The sequence below is a fragment of the Theobroma cacao genome, chromosome 7 (assembly GCF_053813885.1).
Source record: "Theobroma cacao isolate CCN51 chromosome 7, ASM5381388v1, whole genome shotgun sequence".
NCBI lineage: Eukaryota > Viridiplantae > Streptophyta > Magnoliopsida > Malvales > Malvaceae > Theobroma > Theobroma cacao.
This window is the reverse complement of record NC_142645.1, coordinates 6,486,365-6,506,720: the sequence shown is the minus strand read 5'-3', so window position 1 is coordinate 6,506,720 and position 20,356 is coordinate 6,486,365. Positions and strand designations below refer to the sequence as shown.

At 33.9% G+C, this 20,356-nt stretch overlaps 5 protein-coding genes across 5 annotated transcripts; 3 read left to right on the top strand and 2 right to left on the bottom strand.

The window, feature by feature from the left end:
• Window positions 1-2,378: 2,378 nt before the first annotated feature.
• Window positions 2,379-3,758, top strand: LOC18594087 (uncharacterized). The gene is made up of 2 exons (XM_007021540.3): window positions 2,379-2,653; window positions 2,749-3,758. The coding sequence occupies exons 1-2, from the start codon at window positions 2,486-2,488 to the stop codon at window positions 3,337-3,339; spliced, it is 759 nt and encodes a 252-aa protein (XP_007021602.2). The 5' UTR covers window positions 2,379-2,485; the 3' UTR covers window positions 3,340-3,758.
• A 524-nt stretch (window positions 3,759-4,282) lies between these two features.
• Window positions 4,283-5,655, top strand: LOC148761565 (uncharacterized). Its single transcript, XM_088807852.1, has 2 exons — window positions 4,283-4,574; window positions 4,649-5,655. Exons 1-2 carry the CDS (start codon window positions 4,380-4,382, stop codon window positions 5,216-5,218), a joined length of 765 nt encoding a protein of 254 aa, XP_088663978.1. The 5' UTR covers window positions 4,283-4,379; the 3' UTR covers window positions 5,219-5,655.
• Window positions 5,656-6,183: 528 nt separating this feature from the next.
• Window positions 6,184-8,678, bottom strand: LOC18594086 (uncharacterized). Its single transcript, XM_018124516.2, has 4 exons — window positions 8,137-8,678; window positions 7,200-7,421; window positions 6,689-6,714; window positions 6,184-6,609 (listed from the first exon to the last, which is right to left on the bottom strand). The coding sequence occupies exons 1-4, from the start codon at window positions 8,497-8,499 to the stop codon at window positions 6,369-6,371; spliced, it is 852 nt and encodes a 283-aa protein (XP_017980005.1). The 5' UTR covers window positions 8,500-8,678; the 3' UTR covers window positions 6,184-6,368.
• Window positions 8,679-10,115: 1,437 nt separating this feature from the next.
• LOC18594085 (serine/arginine repetitive matrix protein) lies at window positions 10,116-11,969 on the bottom strand. Its single transcript, XM_007021538.3, has 2 exons — window positions 11,158-11,969; window positions 10,116-10,859 (listed from the first exon to the last, which is right to left on the bottom strand). The coding sequence occupies exons 1-2, from the start codon at window positions 11,749-11,751 to the stop codon at window positions 10,440-10,442; spliced, it is 1,014 nt and encodes a 337-aa protein (XP_007021600.3). The 5' UTR covers window positions 11,752-11,969; the 3' UTR covers window positions 10,116-10,439.
• A 3,959-nt stretch (window positions 11,970-15,928) lies between these two features.
• On the top strand, window positions 15,929-18,572 carry LOC18594083 (UDP-glycosyltransferase 79B6). The gene is made up of 2 exons (XM_007021536.3): window positions 15,929-16,471; window positions 16,805-18,572. Exons 1-2 carry the CDS (start codon window positions 16,448-16,450, stop codon window positions 18,239-18,241), a joined length of 1,461 nt encoding a protein of 486 aa, XP_007021598.3. The 5' UTR covers window positions 15,929-16,447; the 3' UTR covers window positions 18,242-18,572.
• The last annotated feature ends 1,784 nt before the right edge of the window (window positions 18,573-20,356 follow it).

The following is a 20,356-nucleotide window of genomic DNA, read 5'->3' as shown; positions in this document are numbered from 1 at the left end:
GTGGATTATTTAAAGAAAGAATTTGAGATGAAAGACCTTGGAAAAACAAAGTTTTGTTTGGGTCCTCAGATTGAACACTCGATAAATGAAATTTTTGTCCATCCATCTAATTATATAGCGAAAGTGCTAAAACGATTTTATATGGACAAAGCACATCCATTGAGTTCACCAATGGTTATAAGATCATTAGATGTGAAAAAAAACCATTTCTAACCTCGTGAGGATAATGAAGAACTTTTTGGTCCTGAAGTACCATATTTTAGTGCAATTGCAGCATTAATGTATCTTGCTCGCAATACATGACCTGATATTTCATTTGTTGTAATTTATTAGCAAGATATAGTTCTTCTCCAACTTGAAGGCATTGGAATAGAATTAAAATATATTTCAATATCTTCAAGGAACAATGGATATGGGCTTATATTATTCAAATGCATTAAAACCATATCTAATTGGTTATGCAAATGCAAGATATTTATCAGATCCACATAAAGCCCGATCTCAAATAGGTTACTTGTTCACATATGGGGGTACGGCTATTTCATGGTGTTCTGTAAAGCAAACTATAGTTGCTACTTCTTCTAATCATGCAGAAATTTTAGCAATTCATGAGGCAAGTGGTGAATGTGTCTAGTTAATATCTGTAACTCAACATATTCAAGAAATGTGTGGTTTGTCAACTAAGAAAGAAATTTCAACAATATTATATGAAAATAATACTGCTTGCATAGCACAGTTAAATGAAGGATACATTAAAGGCGATCGAACAAAATATATTTCATCAAAATTCTTCTTCACTCATGACCTTCAAGAAAAGTGTGATATTAGTGTTCAACAAATTCGTTCAAATGATAATCTAGCAAATTTGTTTACTAAATCCCTTCCTACTGCAACATTTGAAAAGTGAGTACAAAATATTGAGATGCGCCGTTTTAAAGATCTTAAATAATGCAATTGTCAGAGGGAGTAAAATACGTACTGCATTCTTTTCCTTTATCAAGGTTTTTCTCACTAGGTTTTTCTTGATAAGGTTTTTAATGAGGCAATATTTCATAAGCATATTCTTGAAAAGAATTATGTACTCTTTTTTCTTCACTCAGATTTTTTTTATGAGGTTTTTTTCTTATAAGATTTTAACGAGATATATCCTTAACACAATGGATATTCAATGGGGAGTATTATGAATATTTTTGTGAATATCTATTTATTCTATCTATATCTAGATTTGATGTAAATTAGATTGGATTAAGATTTAATCCATCTAATCTCTAAGTGTTATCTTCATCTTATAAATTCTATCAAGATAAGGAAGGTTATTTGTCTATAAATAGGTCTCTTCAGTTCATTTGTAAACATACACTTCAGTAAGATTTCTTTTCTCCCCTTTAAATACTTTCTTTTCTTTCTGTAATTATTCTTTTAGTTATTTTTATTTATTCTTTTAAGTTATTTTTTATAATAAATATTATAATTTTTAAATTAAAAATATGAATTTATAATAAAAAAAATTAATTATACGTTATTGTTTGAATTTGTATGGCTAAGTCTTCCATATCAATTTCCTTTTGGCGCCTCACGAGATTCCTGCCTTTTTTGCCTCCAACCATTTACTTTGACTTTGTTAAGGCTGACTTGTTGCATGGCTAGTTTTGCTTTCCCTGTCCCTTCGATATCTCAATCAATCTCTTTCCATTAGTTTTTTTTTTAATATTTTTACAAAACTTTAGATTTAATAAGATTATCCTTCCTACCTTAATTAATATTAGTATAGGAATTGATCCGGATTGAAGATGAGAAGCACTTTAGGTTTTGTCAATTTTGCCAACTATTTATTTTAATAAATGTTAATAATATATTATTAAATGGGTGTTTAACGAAAATTCAAATAAAAAAATTTGTCTTGTATTTAACTGTTTCAGATAATTAAGGGATAGTTATTTATTATTAAGATTTGATTTTGAATAATATTTTATAATTTTATGTGAATTTTAATAAAGTTCGAATATTTTAACAATCAAGTTGAATATGTTAAAATAAAGAATACTTTATTCGTATATATCTTCATTTGAATTAAATAAAATATATACACTTATCATTAAACTGAATTCTCAATTTATATATATAAAACGTATATTATAAATTTTAATTATTGAAAGGAAAAATGAGAGAAAAAAAATCTTTGCATTTGATGCTCATCAGTCATCTATGTAATTATTTATGGGAAGGGGTTCAGTCTCACTCCCTGTTTTGCTAACAGAAAAAACTATGCTAAGTTGCATTTTAATCCATAAAAAAAGCAGTATTTTATATGGTGATTGTCTATATTTTAATCCAAATAAGACAATGTGCCAGAGCAACACAACATCATTAGTTAAACTAATCCACTATGAAATGAAATTAATCACAATTGGCCATGTTAGCAGACGCTTATTAATACTGAACACTGGTTACATCTCTTCTACGGTTGATTTGAAAGACAGAAGTAATGGCATGGACGAAGGAATACTTGGATTTAGTTTTGGTCCTAAGTGGGCTACTGATTATGTCAGCTTACCATGTCTTTCTTCTATACAGATGCCTCAAACTCCCTCAAACCACTGTCATTGGCTATGAGAACCACTGCAAGAAAGCTTGGGTAGAGAGAATGTTGCAGGTGAGCTCCTATGTTCATCCCCCAGAAGGCCAAAATATAAACAAAACCCAGCTTAGATTGTTCACCTGTAGTTATGATGATGAACATTTTTGCAGGTTGAGGCAAAGGATAGAGGTTTGGCATTAACGACAATCAACTCCACAATATCAGCAGCAACTTTCCTGGCAACAATATCTCTAGCTTTGAGTTCCCTTATTGGAACATGGGTTGCAGAATCTTCTCATAGTCTCTTCAGAAATAGTCTGATTTATGGCAATACAAGCTCATCAATCATTTCTGTCAAATACATCAGTCTTCTTATGTGCTTCCTGGTGGCTTTCGGTTCTTTTCTTCAATGTGTTGGGAACTTTGCCCATGCTAGTTTCCTCATCAGCATGCCCAATGCAGATTTTCGAGTAAGTTATATCCAGAAGGCAGTGATAAGAGGAAGTGCTTGTTGGTCAGTCGGTTTACGAGCAATTTACTTCGCCACTACTTTGCTGCTGTGGATTTTTGGTCCAATCCCAATGTTTGCTGCTTCAGTGATTATGGTGGTGAGTTTGCATAACCTTGACAGAAATGTAACCCCTTTGCATAATTTCGAATCAGCCAAGGCCAACTCTCATAATCTGTTTACAAAGATAAACGAGGATTTAGCTGCAGTAGCAAGGGTTACTGAGAAGCATGACAGATCAGATGCTAATTGAAGCAAACCTTGAGGTGCATCATAGTGATGTTACCTGAAAGAATATGAGCAAAGCAACCAGCATTGAGTCAGTAAGTTCAGAATCAACTAGGTAGGCTTGAAGCAGAAGACAGCAAAGAACAGTTGTTCACTCCATTTCCATCTTGAATGATTTCAGCAGAACTTCCAGCAATTCAAATTAGCAGCATCTTGTACCATGTCTAAGATCTTTTCATTGCTAGCCTGAATAAAATCATGTGCATCTGTTGCATTGATCCTCATACCTTAAGGATCCAAGTTCTGACCATCTTCCCATGCATGATTATAGACCAAATCCAAGTTTAGCCTTACTGTATCCTTCTCTGATGTAACAGTGTTAACAATTTTCCTTGATTTGACTGAACTTCATTGTATAAATAAATCATGCATCTTCCTTTGAAAGTAGGACTACATTGAATGTTTGGTCTTAATAGATTGGAAGACTTAAACCTATATATTAATATATAAAGTCGCTAGTTGAGTTGGTCTCAACCAAATTGGAGAGACAGACTGAACTGATTACAATTGAATAATCAAAGAATTATATGAAAATAATGTATTCTACTGGAAAAGTAAAGATAAGAACCAACATGAGAATTGATTTTTATAAAGCATTTTTTTCCTTCTTTACATGTAGTTTTTCTTCATTTTTTCCCACACAGGTAGTGAGCGCTATAAAAAGTAATCAATAAATAATAGTAAGAATAATTGTGGACACCCATGTTTGTAAAATAATTAAAATGGGAAAGTGGTGCTTATAAAACTGAAGAGAACATAGAAAGAGAGTGAGGGAGTTGGATGAGCAAATTGTTATCCTATTGTATATTAGTGTAGATATGGTAGCAAAATAATTAAAATAATCCTTCCATGATAGATGTAGGAAAAAGGAGAATTCAGGTAAAGCTACAATATGCCATTGTTAAGCAAAGAGTTTGATAAACTTGGTTAAACAAGACCCTATGACAGCTTTATTAGTTAAACAGACGCTCTATAAATTATAAACTCACATAATACCAGAAGCTTATGAATACTGAATCCTGGCAGACAAAGATAATGGTTTGGAAGGAATACTTGGATGTAGTTTTGGTACCAAGTGGGTTATTGTTCATATCTGCCTACCATGTCTTCCTTCTATACAGATGCCTGAAATTTCCTCAAACTACTGTCATCGGCTATGAAAGCCACATGAGGAAAGCTTGGGTTGAGAGAATGTTGCAGGTGAGCTTTCTTTAATCCACCCCACAAATAACAAAATTCAGCTTGTTCAGTAACGTTGTGATTAGCACTTGCAGGTTGAGGCAAAAGATAGAGGTTTATCACTAGCAACAATCAACAGCGAAATATCAGCAGCCACTTTCATGGCGACAATATCCCTTGCTCTGAGTTCCCTCATTGGAACATGGCTTGGAAGCTCTTCTCATAATGTATTCAAAAATGGTCTTATCTATGGCAACACAAGCTCATCAATCATTTCTGTCAAATATATCAGCCTTCTTTTCTGCTTCCTAGTGGCTTTTGGTTCTTTCCTTCAATGTGCAAGGCAACTTGTTCATGCTAATTTCCTCATCAGCATGCCAAATGCAGATATTCCGGTAAGTTATGTCCAGAAGGCTGTGATATGGGGAAGTACTTGTTGGTCGGTTGGCTTACGAGCAATTTATTATGCCACTACTCTACTGCTATGGATTTTTGGTCCACTACCAATGTTTTCTGCTTCAGTGATTATGGGACTGCTTTTGCATATGCTTGATAGAAATGTGACTCCACTGCATAAGTTTGAACCAACCGACTGCCAAAACCTGTTTAGGAAGGTCAATGAAGAGTTAACTCCAATAGCAAAAGTTACCGAGCAGCATGACTGATCAGATGCGAACGAAGGCAAATCTTCAGGTGCTCTATGATGCTTGTTACCTGCTAGCATCATGAGAGACAAAGCAAGTGAGAAAGTAAGTTAATGAAGCAGCAAACCATAAAAAAAGGTTGGTTACTCTGTTTTTCCACCTTGAATTGATTTCAGCAGAACTTCCAGCTTCAAAGCAGCACTGTTTCGTATTTATGTTCCAAATTTGTGTCTAAGAATCTTCATGGCTTGGCTTCCAAGAATAAAATCCTGGGAAAGTGCTGCATTTGCTAATCTTCATTGCCATAGATTCCAAGCTCTGACAATCTTTCCATGTATGCTTGTTTAATCTCTATTTAGCCTAGCTCGCTATCCCTCTGATTTTATTAGGAAGATTTATTATGTATAACTTAGATAGCCCAAAAATCTAACCTTGTACATGAAAAAGGCCGTAGAAATCAAGCGTTATTAAACATAAAAAAACATCATTAATATCAAAACACACACACACACAACGCACACGTATAGTTATCAGTATAAAGCACCAATACCGCTTTCAAGGTGGGGAGAATCTCTAGGGTAAGAACATCCCAGATGGTGGGTTGCTATTTCTACAAAAAGCTCATAAGGACGTGATTTCGTGATATAATCTCCCACCATTCAAAGATGCAAACGCCAACAACTAAAGGAAAAATAATGAATCAAAGGTTCTTAAACCCCATGAATGAAAGTTTAAGTGGAACTGAATCACAGCTATTGGATTTGAAGAAAAGAAAATGGAAATTGATCAAAGTCGAATATGGCGTTTATTTAGTAAACAAATATCTGCACCAGCAGTTATGAAGTGCATCACATTTTAGGATCAACAACAACAAACAAAACTTTTCACACTATGTGGGGTCTGCTACTAGGATTATAATATGCCATTGCTCTTTTCTAGGTGTCCTGTGCCCTGAAAATTACAGTTTATAGCCATAAGGTAATAACTTCCTGGATGATTGAATAGCATACATATAAACAAAAGAAGGTTGTGAATATGGAACAGCATAGCTATCAAGATAGGAAGGTCATATATATGAAACATTGTGACCGGCATTTACATTTCCTCTTTGAAAATGAGTTAAAAGTACAGAAGCCTATTTCTTCCACTATACTGTTGATTATCTCTACCACTATTGTTTATCATCTGGACTCTGATCCTCCCTGCTACTGGTCAATTCAGTCCCATCTACAGCATTTTCTGCCACTGAACTTACTGAGCCTCGATTCTCCTCACCTGTACTCTCATTTTCTTTAGTTGCGGAATCTTCCATGAATGAATTTATAGCAAGTTGACCAGAATAAAGAAATAACCCAACAGAATTGATGCCGAAAACAAATGTTGCAAGGTAGCACAATCCGTTCACAATAGTCCTGCAAACAAGCATATAAGGGATGAACACCACAAAGATTTACAGCTAGGAGCACGAAATGAAGCACTAATGGAAGTTACCTGACAGTTATTGTTATCTGACGAACCTGCAAAGGATAAAGATGAAAAATGTTTGAGAAAAATATGACACTGTTCAAGTAACTACCCTCTCAAACAGGAAAGGGCACCATGTACCATGTAAAAGATTTTGTACGAGGTCTTCTAGGGTCAATACTGATTAATTATCAAAATACGAAATCCTTGAGATTTTCTACCATGCATATCATTTTCCTACAAGGCATGATGAAGACTGTGCAGTGCAGGCATTGTACGCTCCTAGGGGCTTTCTGACTAACTTCTCATATCTAACTTTAAGTGCTTAAAAATAGGACTTAGAGGTTAATTTGTCCTAACACTATACATCCAAAAAGGAGGTAGCAGCCGCAACCCCATGTCTGCCAACATACATGCATGAAAAGAAGCCAGGTATGTTTTAGGGTAACCACTCACAAAATGCAAGATTTAAGCAACCAAAATAAATAAGGAAGAAATATTTAATGCAGGCACAGTTAAGGGCAATGAAAGGACAAACCGAGAAATTATCAGAAACTGTTTGGCGGTTAAGAGCTGCCTCAATCGTAAGGGTGAACTTATAAAGAATAAGGGCAATGACACCCGCAGCTATGCTACCCAAAAGTGCCTGAACTGGTGAGGGTGGGGATGGCTTGGTTTCGATTGCAGTTGACCCCATTGCTTTCAAGTTGTCTAGCGCCTCTTCCTTCAATGATTTCTTTGTCCCTGATGACCTCAATCTCTAGAGACAGCAAAACTCTATTCTTTAATATCCAACACAAGTTATAATAAGACATTTAAGAAAATGAAAAACTCCCAGAGAATTACCTTCTCTTTCAATTAAATTTAAGTTACCATGGCACAAGATGCCACAGCACAGAACTAAAACAGAGGAATAAAACAACATATACTTTGGTCCAAAATCGAGTAAAATAACTAAAACATTTGCAACGAAGTAAAGTTCGTGATAACATAGGAAGGCCTAGATTTAATTGAAGATATTGATATGAGTGAATAACAAAAACTCCATGTCATTGTTAGTTTTACTACTTGCTTTTCACTAAGTTGCAGTTGGTTATAAAAACCAATAAAATTTTTAACAAATTAAAAAATATACACTTTTTCACACAAAAATTGCATGATTCTTATTTCCTAAGACTATGAGGAACAATTATGTTTCAATATGATTCTAATCATTTGTTCACTTTTGATCAAACATAATTTTTCTTTTAAGTAACCTTTTTAGAAATAAAAAAATGCCAAAAATAATAAAAGCAACAACCAAAACAGAGCACTGCAACCCAATATCAGTAAGGTTTTAACTTTCAATGGGAGATAAGTTAAAACTTAAAACCCAATCCATGTATACCAGAAAAAGAAAACCCAATTCACCAGTATCAAAATTTGACACTAGCACTAAATCAGAATCTTTTGTTTGCAGCTAACTCCATACTCACCAGCTCTTTAGCACGCTTAGCACGGCGTCTAAGGGACCGAAACAGGAAAACCCCAATGGCACCAGTGAGCAAAACGCTGGTGGCAGTTTGGAGAGGAGAGGGGTCATCGCTTGTAGCAAAGATTGACGTAGAAGAAGCAGATGGTGGCAGTTCAAAGGGACCCTCTTCTTCTTCTGCTTCTGATTCTGCAATGGTGGTGACGGGTTCTTGAGATTGGGCTAAAAACCGACCAAGGTGGGCTTTGGAGTGGGCAGAGAAAGGGGAGAGGGAAGTGGGTTTTTTGAGGAAGAAGAGCTGGGAATATGGGTTGATGGTGGTGAGGGGAGGGAAAGGGGAGAAAAGGAGATGAAGAGATTGAAGCATTTGGAAAAAAGGGTTTTAGTTTCAGAGAAGAGGAGAAAAGGATGAACCTTCTTTTGGGGTTAAATTGGTTTGTTTGCCATCAATATCTTTCTGGATTCTGGTCCTTTTGTTGCTTCAAATGGGAAGTGAAGGGAAGCTGAAGTGCTGAAGTGAAGTGGTGTAAAATATCTGTTGGATATTGCTGTTGTCTGTTGGGTCCCAATTTGAAGGTGTTATGTTCTGTTCTGATTATCTCAACTCCCGAAGATTTTTCATTTCTTTTGTCTATTTTATCTGTTAATGGAAACTAATTTTAATCATCTTCTTTAGGAAATCTTATAAATACATGTAGTCTATCCAAGGGTCCATTTATTTTATAGTAAAATATTTTTTAAAAAATATTTTTAAGATTTATGCTTGTTTGATAAATAAAAAATTAATTTTAAATGTAAAATATTTTACGAATTAACAAGATTAATCATGTAAAATGTCTTATGCCCTTAAAAAACGTAAGACATTTTTCAAAAAATATCAAATATACTTTTATAGTAAGTTTATAGGTATAAGTTTAATAAATATTAATATTTAATTTAAAATATTAAAAAATAAAAATATTAATAGTTAATTTTAAAATAATTAATTTAAAATACTAATATTTAAATTATACAATATTATTAAAATTAAAAAATATTATTTTAATAAAACCATTCAATATAATTAAATTTTTTACTTATAAATGAAATAAATGTTACTAATAATTATAATAAAAATATTTCAATGATCATAATTTGATGGATCCACGTTTATAATAAGTTTAAATCTTACTAATAATTATAATAAAAAAACATTTCAATAATGGTCATTTAATGAATACATATTTATAAGTATAAATTTTTAGATATCTTACACAATTGATGAATATTGATATTTTTATAATTATAATAAAAAGATGATAAGATGAAATTTTTTTAAAAAATTAGAGTTTATTTTTATTACAGATTAAATGTTTTGAAAAATATCATTATTGATTTTGTTCATTTTTATTTTCATTTTTAATTTTGATCTCAAATTAGTCAAAAATCAAATATCAATATTATTTTGTAATAAACTTCTATTTATTATTTTATCACCTAAATAACTCTACTATGATAAAAAATTATTTTTTTAAAATAATCCAAACAATTAAAAATGTTTTCAACAGTTTATTCAAATAATAAAAAATATTAAATTTTTTTATAAAATATTTTACATAAAAAATTTTTTTTCAACAAATCACTTTTCGATTACCAAACAGATACCAAATAAATCTAAACAGAGTTTGAGGGAACTGTCACCTCTTTCACACCAGATTTCTGCCTAAAGCCAAATCCAAATCTCCAGTCACCAGCAGTATTTGAAATAAGTTGAGAATGGGAGATTATCATCCCTCATAAGATCATCTGGAGTTAAAAAAAGTTCTATGAACAAATCAACCTACTGACTGAACTTGAAATCCATACTACTCAAGGCACTCATGCTTTACAGAACACATGTTTAACATTAAGCCATTGATAACAGGAATGAATTATTGTAAATTAGTATCCATGTTAGTTTTTTTTTTTTTTATAATTGGAGGGAAGGGAATTCGAACCCTGCTCTTTAAGCAGAGAGATTATGCATCAACTAATAAGTCAAATGCTTGAGTGCTAGTATCCATGTTAGTTTATTAACACACAGTTAAAGGAACCACAAAATTGTTTACATAAAAAATTCGAAGTACTACTAGACAAGGACATTCCTTCATCTTTGCCTTTTGAACTTGCACTCTGGGGATAGAATCACCTCTTGCTTTTTTCATTAATGCTTATCAGTCCTACAGAAAAAAGCTGGGGAATTGGAAAAATGAGAGTAGAAATAGTAAAGGCTAACTTTAAGGTCAAATTTGGTAGAAGAAATGGTTGATGTTTCTATGATTTTCAGCACTATTGTCGAACATTAGTTGCCACAGCTCTGGCCCAAAACTTGATTTGTGCCTTCATATCGTCTGCTGAATCCTTAGATACACAATTTGGAATGGGAGGTCCACGGCTTTGTGCAAGCCATGCCTCAGACAAATAAGGCCTCCTCACCTTATCTTGTTTCAAGTCCTCTATCTTATTTTCCTGCAACCCTGGGAGTATGTTAACAACACTGGGGCTCAAGTCTTCCTTGTCAAATGTGAATCCTAAATCCTTGAATCCTTGCAGTTCCTCGAATGCAAGATCACTAAGGCTTCTTTGCAATGTCTTCTGATTCGTGTACGGGCGTCTTATTTCCTGAACCCCATAGCTATTGTTAAAGGTTTCCACCTCTAGGTTTCTCGGTGGTCTACACCTTTGCGTACTGCAACTTTGTGACATGGACTGCATATGCAATGTTTGAACATTAGACAATGAAAAATGACAGATTCATATACAATTCACACTTCATTATCATTGAAGGCACTTATTATCAGCATTCAGCAGAATCGTGCTAGCTTTGGCTCATTACATAAGTTATACTATTGAACATATACAGATCAAATCACTAAATCGGGTGCCAAAGTACGCTGTTTTATTAAATTACTTACAACCGTTTACTCTCCAATGCTAAAACTTACAAGTAACCAAAATGCAGAAACTATGCATTATGAAATTGCAGAGGATTGTATAGTATTAGTACCTTAGGACTATGCCTTGAGGGCGAGATGTCAGAAGAGTTAGCCAATGCTTGTCGAATCAATTTGCTCATTCTAATATCACTGTCATTATGTTGAGTTAGCTCTTTCCAGCCTATTGAAGTTGGCAAGGAAGGTGCCCTTAGCAAAGCACTTTGCGATGACTGTCCATTCAATTTGCTCTTGCTATCAGTTTTCTTTTCTTGAATTTCCTGTGTCTTCTCTGTACAAGTTGTTTTCGATGCTTGCAGCGATAATTGCCTATTCAATTTGCTCCTCCCACCGTTGCTCTTCCTTTCTTGAACCTTTTCCTCCCTCCCTATACATGGCGGTAAAGATGGTGCACGAATCAAACTACAACGAGCTGAACCTTCATCCTGGAGCTTCTTTCTCGGTGCAGAGCTTTGGCTACATGAATCTTTTGCCAGAACCTCTTGGCCAAAGTTTGATGAAGTGCAAGAATCAGAATAACATCTCAACATCCTTCTCCTATTGAACAAGTTCTCAAAAAACCAAGACTCCTCCAAAAGATCAAGAGCTTCCACTTTCTCAGCTCCACCAGAAGAAGACTCACAAATGTCATGATCAATATTCTCCATTGCTGCTGCAGCACCACAAACTTTCTAAACCCCCAACGAGCTGAAATGAAAGACCCCCACATGGGGGGGATTCTTTGTATCTCCCATCTTTTTATTCTGTCATCTATTGAACCGAACTGCTTAAGAAAAGCCATGTGGGGTAAGGGTGCCATGTGCTTTAAGGTCACAACCCCAAATTTTTAATGAAGAAAAGACTTTCGTGGACAAATCTGATATGCTTAGAACTAGAAAGATGAGCTAGAATTACAAGTGAGACGTCTGGGAATTCAATTCTAACAGCTAAGAAATATGGGGGAAGTGTAACTGTTCATAGGCACGATTTCTGTCATGCCAGCACATACTGCCCCATGTGACAGTCTTTTGTTTATGACAATCTAATGGGAGAGAAAAATAAGGTCTTTCAGATTAATTGTTTTCTCTCCCCCATTATGTGACAGCTAATGTTAAAGGCTTTTGCCTTTTTGACAATATAGGAAATCAACTCCCTGCCCCTCTTGAACTGAAGATTAGATCCTTTTTGGGGCTGTTGGTTAGCAATTCAAGAAGGTTCAAGTTGGGTTTTTTTTTTGGAAGAGATCCTTCAATCATGGGCTAGAAATTGAAGCCACCGACCTTGATTTTCGGCGTGATCAAGAGGGTTTGTCATTTCTCACCCTATTCTTTTGTTTGTCACTATTAGACACGGTTCCATGTATAGACTTATAAGTGAGTATAAGGGAAGTTATTATATCATCTTTTCAAGACCCGAAGTATAAATTAAGTTCGATCTTTGAATATCTCTATGATCTATAGAACGATAGAACTAAGATTTGGTCAGATTCATGAATGGTTAAGTTTATGTAAAGTAGTATATTAGTCTATTACCATGTGACTGTGTACTAAACTTTTTGAAGTAAAAAGAAGTTGAATGTTGAATGGAAAAGGGCATTGTTCAGGAAAATTCAATGCATCCCCAGAGAGAAGGACATGACAAGCACATGGAAGACCTTAAAAAGTTACAAATGACTTCTTGTTGACAGACATTCAATCATTCTTCTTCTTATCTATTGTTTTGTGAAAGAGTAGAAATTGGCATAGGATAAAGTCAATCAGGGTAAAAAGTTTTTTTTTTTTTTCAGAACAAAAGGGTTTCTAATTTATATCATTAAAATCCAGTAAATGACACAATATGGCAAATATTAAATATCTTTCATGGATTAAACTTTGAGAATCATACTTCAAAAGATTTCAATGAAGAATCAAATTATCAGTGAGCACCAGATCACTTTGCCAATATATAGGCTGTGGCAGCCTTCCACTTGAAACATTATTATTTGATCGGATTTGGAATTAGGCCAAACCAAGACTATATATATAGTCCAGCCTGATGATAAGGTAAAGCTTGTTCCCTCCTGCCTCTTCTGTAAGTAAGCTGTAAGCAGGTTGTAGAAAGATTCCCACAGGAAAATAGTTCACCAAATGAATCACCAGATACTGCAATAAAATAATTGATCTCTTCTTGGTCTGTGGTCATGCTTTTTGGGGGGTGAGGTTTTGGATTGAAAGTTGTGGGTTTTTGGCAAATTGGATCTGATAGAAAGAATATCATTTGGTTGTTAATATACTGTAGTGAATGCAACCAGTTTTTGGCCTTTACTTTGGTTTATTCTCAGGTTACATTTTTTTTTTTTCATATATTAGACAAATATGTAATTCATGCATAGCTTTTGTATAGCTCCATTGGCAGGCAATGTTTGCAAAAAGACAACTTATATATTTAGGTACTTTTTTATTGAATACCAGTGGAGATTATTTGGTTTTCAAAGCGGATAATATCAACTTTTGTTGATTTTTATTTTTTTAATATGTATTTATATGATAATTTGAAATAGATAAATTGTTTAATTTTTTAAATAAAAAGATATTATGGATTCGAGATGGACTTGTTCAAAATGAAAGTTCAGGCCCATGAAATCAAGCTTTTTGCTCATGGGTCCATCAATTATGGGTAATGAGTGATACACCAAATTGTTGTGCCCAAGAAAATTGAGTGACGCAACCACCGTTTTATCAGCCATGCAAGTTCTGATATTGTTCTTATCTTATCATAAGCTTTTTTTTTTGGGATAATTTTTTTTTTAACTTTCAAAGATAGAGTATTTTAAGAAATAATCTTCTTTTTAATTTTAATAATTTTTAACTAAAAAAAATATTTTTAGATAAAATTACTTTTAATGAACCTTCATATTCAAATGCTTTGAAATTTTCTCTCTCGTCATTTGTCTGCTTTACTCCTCGTTTTGTTGTACTTTTCATTTTTTTCTATCGGCATTCAACTTTTTTTAGTTTTACCACTATTACTATCTCTTTGTCTATCTCTTGTCATTTCGGCATATGATCAAAGAGTATGACATAAAAAATAACAACATATTCTTAAATTTATTAGTTTATATTCACAAAACCTTCTTTTTGCCTATCTTTCACCATCTTATTGTTGATCTTCATACCAAAAAGCATGGTATAGTGAGTAACAATGAGTTCTTAGATTTATGGGTGTTAAGTTTTTTCAATTATTCAAGTATGGTAGAATATGTCTTAGCGTGTAAAAACATTATTCATACCTTGACGTGTAACATCAGTAGGAACAAGGAGGCTTTGGCGTGTAATATATGATGTTGAAACTTTGACCTTGACATGTAATATCTGGTGTTGAAGCTTCGACCTTAGCATATAACATTTGATGAATTTTTTTATGATTATAGGAAGGCTAACAAATAAAATAGTCTAAACGTTAATTATCTAAATTTGAGGATTTTGGATAGTATCTTTTTGTCCAAATTCATTTCACCCAACAGTAATATTGACGTTAAATAATTTTTCAATACATCTTTCTTTTCATGTCAAATTTCTTTTTGATTTTAAACTTTATCAACTCTAAGAGTTTATATTCTATTGAAATATAAAGATAGAGATCAAATTATATTTAAAAAGTGTTGTTATTACAGGTCACGTTCAAAAAAATGTTATTATAGTTAAAAAAAATTGTTATACACTTTAACTCCAAAAGTTTATATTGTAGTGAAATACAAAGAAGTTACATATTTTAAAAATGTTATTAGTACACGTCATGTTCAAAAAAATTAAGCAATACCAAAACTTCAACACTAGATGTTCACGCTAAGGCCAAAGTTTCAATATCAGATATTACATATTAAGGTCAAAGCTTTACCATCAGATATTACACACCAAAATCAAAGTTTCAGTACTAGATGTTATATGCCAAGGTCAAAGTTTCAGCACTAGATGTTACACGCTAAGGTTAAAGTTTCACCACCAATACATGTCAAGGTCAAAGCTTTAGCCCTAGATGTTATATATCAAGGTCAAAGTTCAGCATCATATATTACACGCCAGAGCTTCATTCTTCCTAATGATGTTACATGCTAAGACATGAATTACTTTGTTATACGCTAAGACATGTTCTGCCAGACTTGAATCATTGAAAAAACTTAACACTCATAAATCCAAGAATTCGTTGTTACTCACCATGTCATGTTTTTTGGTTTGTAGATCGACGATGAGATAGCAAGAGATAGATATAGAGAGAATTTTATAAACGTAAATCAATAAACTCAAGAATATATTGTTACCTTCCATATTATGCTCTTTAGTATGTAAATCGAAGATGGAATGATGAGAGATAGATAGAGAGATAGTGATTGTGGTAAAATTAGAAAAAAGTTAGATGACGAGAGAGAAAAATGAAGAGCACTGGAGAGCAAAGCAAACGAACGGTGGGAGAGAAAAGTTGGAGTATTTAACTTGTTTGAAATAGTTTTAAGGGTCTCATGGTCTAAATTGACTAAAAATAATTAATTTTATATTGAATGCTATTTCTGATATGGGTTTATGATTATTTCTTGCAATTTCTTTTTTTATTTTTTTGAGTTCTTAAAATATTTATATATTTATTATGATTTTATGTATAACTGTTAGCTAAGTGATGATATCTTCATTTCTTAATCAAAGTATAACACTAAATGATGGATAGGATATAGACGGTCGGTTCAATCGATTCGATATTAAATTTTCAAAAATCGAATTAGAATTCAACGCTTTTTTTTTCGTTTGAAGATCAATGGCAACCTTTCATTCAAAATGGGGTAACCCAGCAAAACATGAACATGTGATCAAGAGCATAGTTTGCTCCACCGTCACCATCGGCATCCTGGTTCCAAAATCACCCAGTATCCACAAAATACATAACTATACAAACACCAGGAAAAATCATTTACAATTATCCCCTGTCCCAAGCAAAAAACCACCCCACCCCTCAAAGCAAGAGAAGCATCAGTAATAGCTGGAAACAGAATCTGAACTACGTTTCTTTCTCTTGCTGATCACAGTACATAAACAGCCATTTACCCTTCATCCAAGTCATTCAATCCATCCGGGCAAACGCGCAGGAGGTCATCAGCTCCATTAACTCCCAGCTTAGCCAGCTTGTCAGCGTTAATATCACCTAATCTAGGCTTGTACTGGATCTTCCATTTAGGAGGTTCCTCATAACAGTTCTGGTTTTTAAAACCAGATTTCTCTGCCTCCAAGGCGAAAATTCAGGATTAGAGATCCACGGCACAGCATTATTAGAATCAGTTTCAAAGATAACAGCACTAGAGTTCCCCCACACGAAAGCAGCCACCAACATAACTGCCTCATGAATAGCAAGCACTTCCGCATGGTGAGCATCTCCCCAGCCTACAGATTTGGAGAATCTGTACACACTCCTTTAATTATAAGCTGTTAAAGAAATATTCATCTGCATAGTTTTATCAAATTTATAGTGGAGAGAGGAAGTATTCAACTCTATGAAACTACAAGAACAAATGCAGCTAGCCACCTACTATTATAATTTACAAACTCGCTGATATCATATTTTCATATTCCAGAACTGAACTTTACCGCAAAAGATTTCGCTGTTTAGTTAGAGATCTGGGTCAAAATTTTATCCCGAAATTTCGACTACTTAATAGGACTATAACCTTTTAAATCAATTGCTTTGATTCTCGTATAGGCTTCCTCATCTAGCCAAGAATTAAGAACAGCTGCTGCAAACTTCATCCAAGAAAGGAAAATGGCAAAAGCCAACAGTTCAGACTTTCACGTCCTCATGTTTTCATGGTTTGCAATTGGTCACATGACCCCATTTCTCCACCTTGCTAACAAGCTTGCTGAAAAGGGTCATAGAATCACTTTCGTGCTACCCAGAAAAGCTGTGAACCAATTGGAACATTTGAATTTGTACCCAGATTTCATCTCTTTCCACCCTGTTACTGTTCCATCTGTCACTGGCCTCCCTCCTGGTGCTGAAACTGCCTCCGATATCCCCATTTTCTTGAGCCATTTCCTCTCCATTGCCATGGACCGTACCAGGGATCAAGTTGAAAGTGTCATCTCTTCAGTAAAACCGAATCTGGTTTTGTACGACACTGCTCACTGGATTCCTGAGATAGCCAAACCACTTGGGATCAAAACTATATGTTACAACGTTGTCTGTGCTGCAGCAATCGCTATTGTTTTGGTTCCAGCACGAAATGCGGCCAGGGAAAGGCCTATAACCGAGGCTGAATTGGCTGTGCCACCCCTTGGTTACCCTTCATCTTCTGTAGTGTTGCGTAGCCATGAGGGCCAGTCTTTGTTGTTTGTAACAAACCCTTTTGGGGAAGGGTTAACGTTTTACGAGAGAATCACCACGGCAATGAAGAATTGTGATGCTATATCGATAAGGACTTGCCATGAAATTGAAGGGAAGTTATGTGATTATATAGGGAGCCAGTATGAGAAACCAGTTCTTTTAACAGGTCCAGTTTTGCCTGAAGAGTCTAAGTCTGTATTGGATGAACGATGGGGTAGTTGGTTAGCCGGGTTCGAACCAGGTTCTGTGGTATATTGTGCTTTCGGGAGCCAGTTCATTTTTGAAAAACCTCAGTTCCAGGAACTTTTGCTGGGGTTTGAGCTAACAGGGCTACCTTTTTTTGTCGCCTTAAAGCCACCGTTGGAGGCTGCAACGATTGAAGAAGCACTGCCTGAAGGGTTCGAAGAGAGGGTTAAAGGGAGAGGGGTTGTTTGGGGTGGATGGGTGCAACAACCATTGGTGCTGGCTCACCCATCAGTCGGCTGTTTTGTGAGCCATTGTGGATTTGGTTCGATGTGGGAATCTTTGATGAGTGATTGCCAAATAGTGTTGTTTCCACAATTGGGTGACCAAATATTGAATACCAGGCTAATGGCTGACGAGCTCAAGGTTGCCGTGGAGGTTAAGAGAGAAGAAAGCGGATGGCTTTCGAAAGAGAATTTGAGCGAAGCTATAAAATCAGTGATGCATAAGGATAGCGAAGTGGGTAAGTTGGCAAAGGAGAATCACAAGAAATGGAGAGATACGATAAGCCCAGAATTGATGAATGATTACATTGATAAGTTCATCCAAAGCATGCATGAGCTTGTCGAGTGAAGCACCATAAAAGAAAGGGAACACCTGAAAGATGGCTTCAGAGCTTGGAAAGCAGCACCCAGATGCCATGGTTTCTTCCTCAAACTTGCTAATCTCGTGTTGCAATTCATGATCAGCTGTTTTGGAGTTGCAGAGCTGTTTTATGAACTAGAAAGGGGTGAAAAGAGACAGCCAGTTCAATAAATTCATGTTCTACTTATAGAAGGTAATCCCACCTTCTGCTGCAAAGATCAGTATTGTTGAATGGGCTTATCAATCAGTTTCCAACTATTTTTGCACTGCCTGCAATTTATGCGTTGAATTAAATTAAGTTGTAACATCTTTCTTTAAAGCAGCAATGCGCAATTTGCAATGAATTTATGTCTTTTTTTTTTCTCAAATAAAGAAACAATAGCATAACCTAAGTCGAAGAGAAGTGTCTGCAAAAGTTTTCCCTTTAAAAATATCTGTGAATCGAAATCCTGACATAAAAAATATTTAAGAATGTAATAGTATCTTTCGATTTCATTATTGAAAAATATTTATGAACTAAAACCGTGAGGATATATCCATGGGAAGACATTGCCATGGATGTTTTTCATACCGAACATGAAAATGTCTCTACATTTAATCAAAATACAAGAAATATGCCTCACTTTCACTATATCTAACGATCTCTATGTAATATAAGATAAAGTAAAGATTTGAGTAGAGATGTTATATCAAAGTTGTATTACTCTTTTATCTTATTTAGCAGACTTAATTTTCATGTGATTTATGGATCATAAGATTTTAATTTGTGTCTCTATATTAATGCACCACCAAATATTGCAATTTGAAACCATGCAAGTTTATAAAATTTCGTGTGGGTGCAAATGACTAAATGAGATTGCACTGTTTAATTATTCCAACCTAAAAGAAAAAGTTGATTACAAAGGAATGTAATTAGAATCTGTCATTTGTGTGTAGAAGAGTTTACTAATTATATAATTTCTCACTTAATAAACCCAACCTTAACTCAGTATTTGTTAACTTGTGAAAATTGTACACACCAATTATTAAGTATATTTTGTCTGTATATATATGAGAAAATTGACGACGAAACAATGATTCGAATTTAAAATTTTAATCGTCTTTAAAAAATCATTTAGGTCAAATTTAAATTATTTTATTAAAATAAATAACATAATTGTATGGATCTTTATTTTTTTAGAAAAGGAAAAGGAGAAAGCCAGTATTTTCCATTAAATTTTACAGCTATAGATGGCAGTGTGACTAGGAGATTGTGTGGAAATAATTAACTAAAAGAATAATAGATTTATTTAAAGAATAAATAATATTAACACATAAAATTTTAATATCAGGCTATTGGATGATATTCTCTTGCTTTAATAATTGGTTTTGAGGCTTCTTGCTGATATGTGAAAATTGGGGTCATAAGTCATATTCAAAATGGGTAATGGTCTGTCTATTTCCAATTTTATGTTGCATTTGGTTTGTCCTAATGCCATTAAACCTCTGGGACAGACTTCAACCCCTTGGTTGATGCTGATAATTAAAGCATTAATTAGTAGCCATAATTAATTCCCAATAAGTTAGATTTGTATTTAAATCTTAAGGTAAAATAATCCACTTAATTTTAAGTTTTCATTGAAATTTCAAACCAATTCATTAATTTTCAAAATGAACACTCAACTCCTAAAAAATATTTTTGCTAAACACAGAGGTCCCGCAATTAGGTAATTGTTAATGTTTCTGTTAATTTGATGTTGTAATAATATTGAAATAATAATTTTACTTTTTATTAATTTTAAAATTACTATTATATCATTTTTATTAATTTTTTATTAATTTGAAAAAAATAAGAGAACACCGATCAATTTTACTCTTTATTAATTTTAAAAATTATTATTATATATTTTTTATTAATTTTTTTAAAAAAAATTCTAGTGCTTCCCAAGAGAGGGGAGCACCAAATCGATGCTCCCCTTTCTTGGGGAGCTGGAGAGCACCGATATATGCTCTCTATTTTTTTTTAAAAAAAAATGATAATAATTTTTTAAATTAATCAGAAAAACATTTTAATCTTTTCATAATTTTTGTTAACGGTGTTTACTCTTTTGAGACGAAGTGTTT

Bases quoted from the DNA above. Each gene is read 5' to 3' on its own strand.
- LOC148761565 (XM_088807852.1), top strand. From the start codon at position 4,380: ATGAATACTGAATCCTGGCAGACAAAGATAATGGTTTGGAAGGAATAC. The intron at 4,575-4,648 runs GTGAGCTTTCTT...TAGCACTTGCAG, and splicing joins GGGTTGAGAGAATGTTGCAG to GTTGAGGCAAAAGATAGAGG.
- LOC18594083 (XM_007021536.3), top strand. From the start codon at position 16,448: ATGAATAGCAAGCACTTCCGCATG. The intron at 16,472-16,804 runs GTGAGCATCTCC...ATTCTCGTATAG, and splicing joins ATAGCAAGCACTTCCGCATG to GCTTCCTCATCTAGCCAAGA.
- LOC18594086 (XM_018124516.2), bottom strand. From the start codon at position 8,499: ATGCTTCAATCTCTTCATCTCCTTTTCTCCCCTTTCCCTCCCCTCACC. The intron at 6,715-7,199 runs GTTTGTCCTTTC...TATCCTTTGCAG, and splicing joins CAGTTTCTGATAATTTCTCG to GTTCGTCAGATAACAATAAC. The intron at 6,610-6,688 runs GTAACTTCCATT...GCTTGTTTGCAG, and splicing joins CAGATAACAATAACTGTCAG to GACTATTGTGAACGGATTGT.
- LOC18594087 (XM_007021540.3), top strand. From the start codon at position 2,486: ATGGCATGGACGAAGGAATACTTGGATTTAGTTTTGGTCCTAAGTGGG. The intron at 2,654-2,748 runs GTGAGCTCCTAT...ACATTTTTGCAG, and splicing joins GGGTAGAGAGAATGTTGCAG to GTTGAGGCAAAGGATAGAGG.
- LOC18594085 (XM_007021538.3), bottom strand. From the start codon at position 11,751: ATGGAGAATATTGATCATGACATTTGTGAGTCTTCTTCTGGTGGAGCT. The intron at 10,860-11,157 runs GTACTAATACTA...TTGCATATGCAG, and splicing joins CCTCAAGGCATAGTCCTAAG to TCCATGTCACAAAGTTGCAG.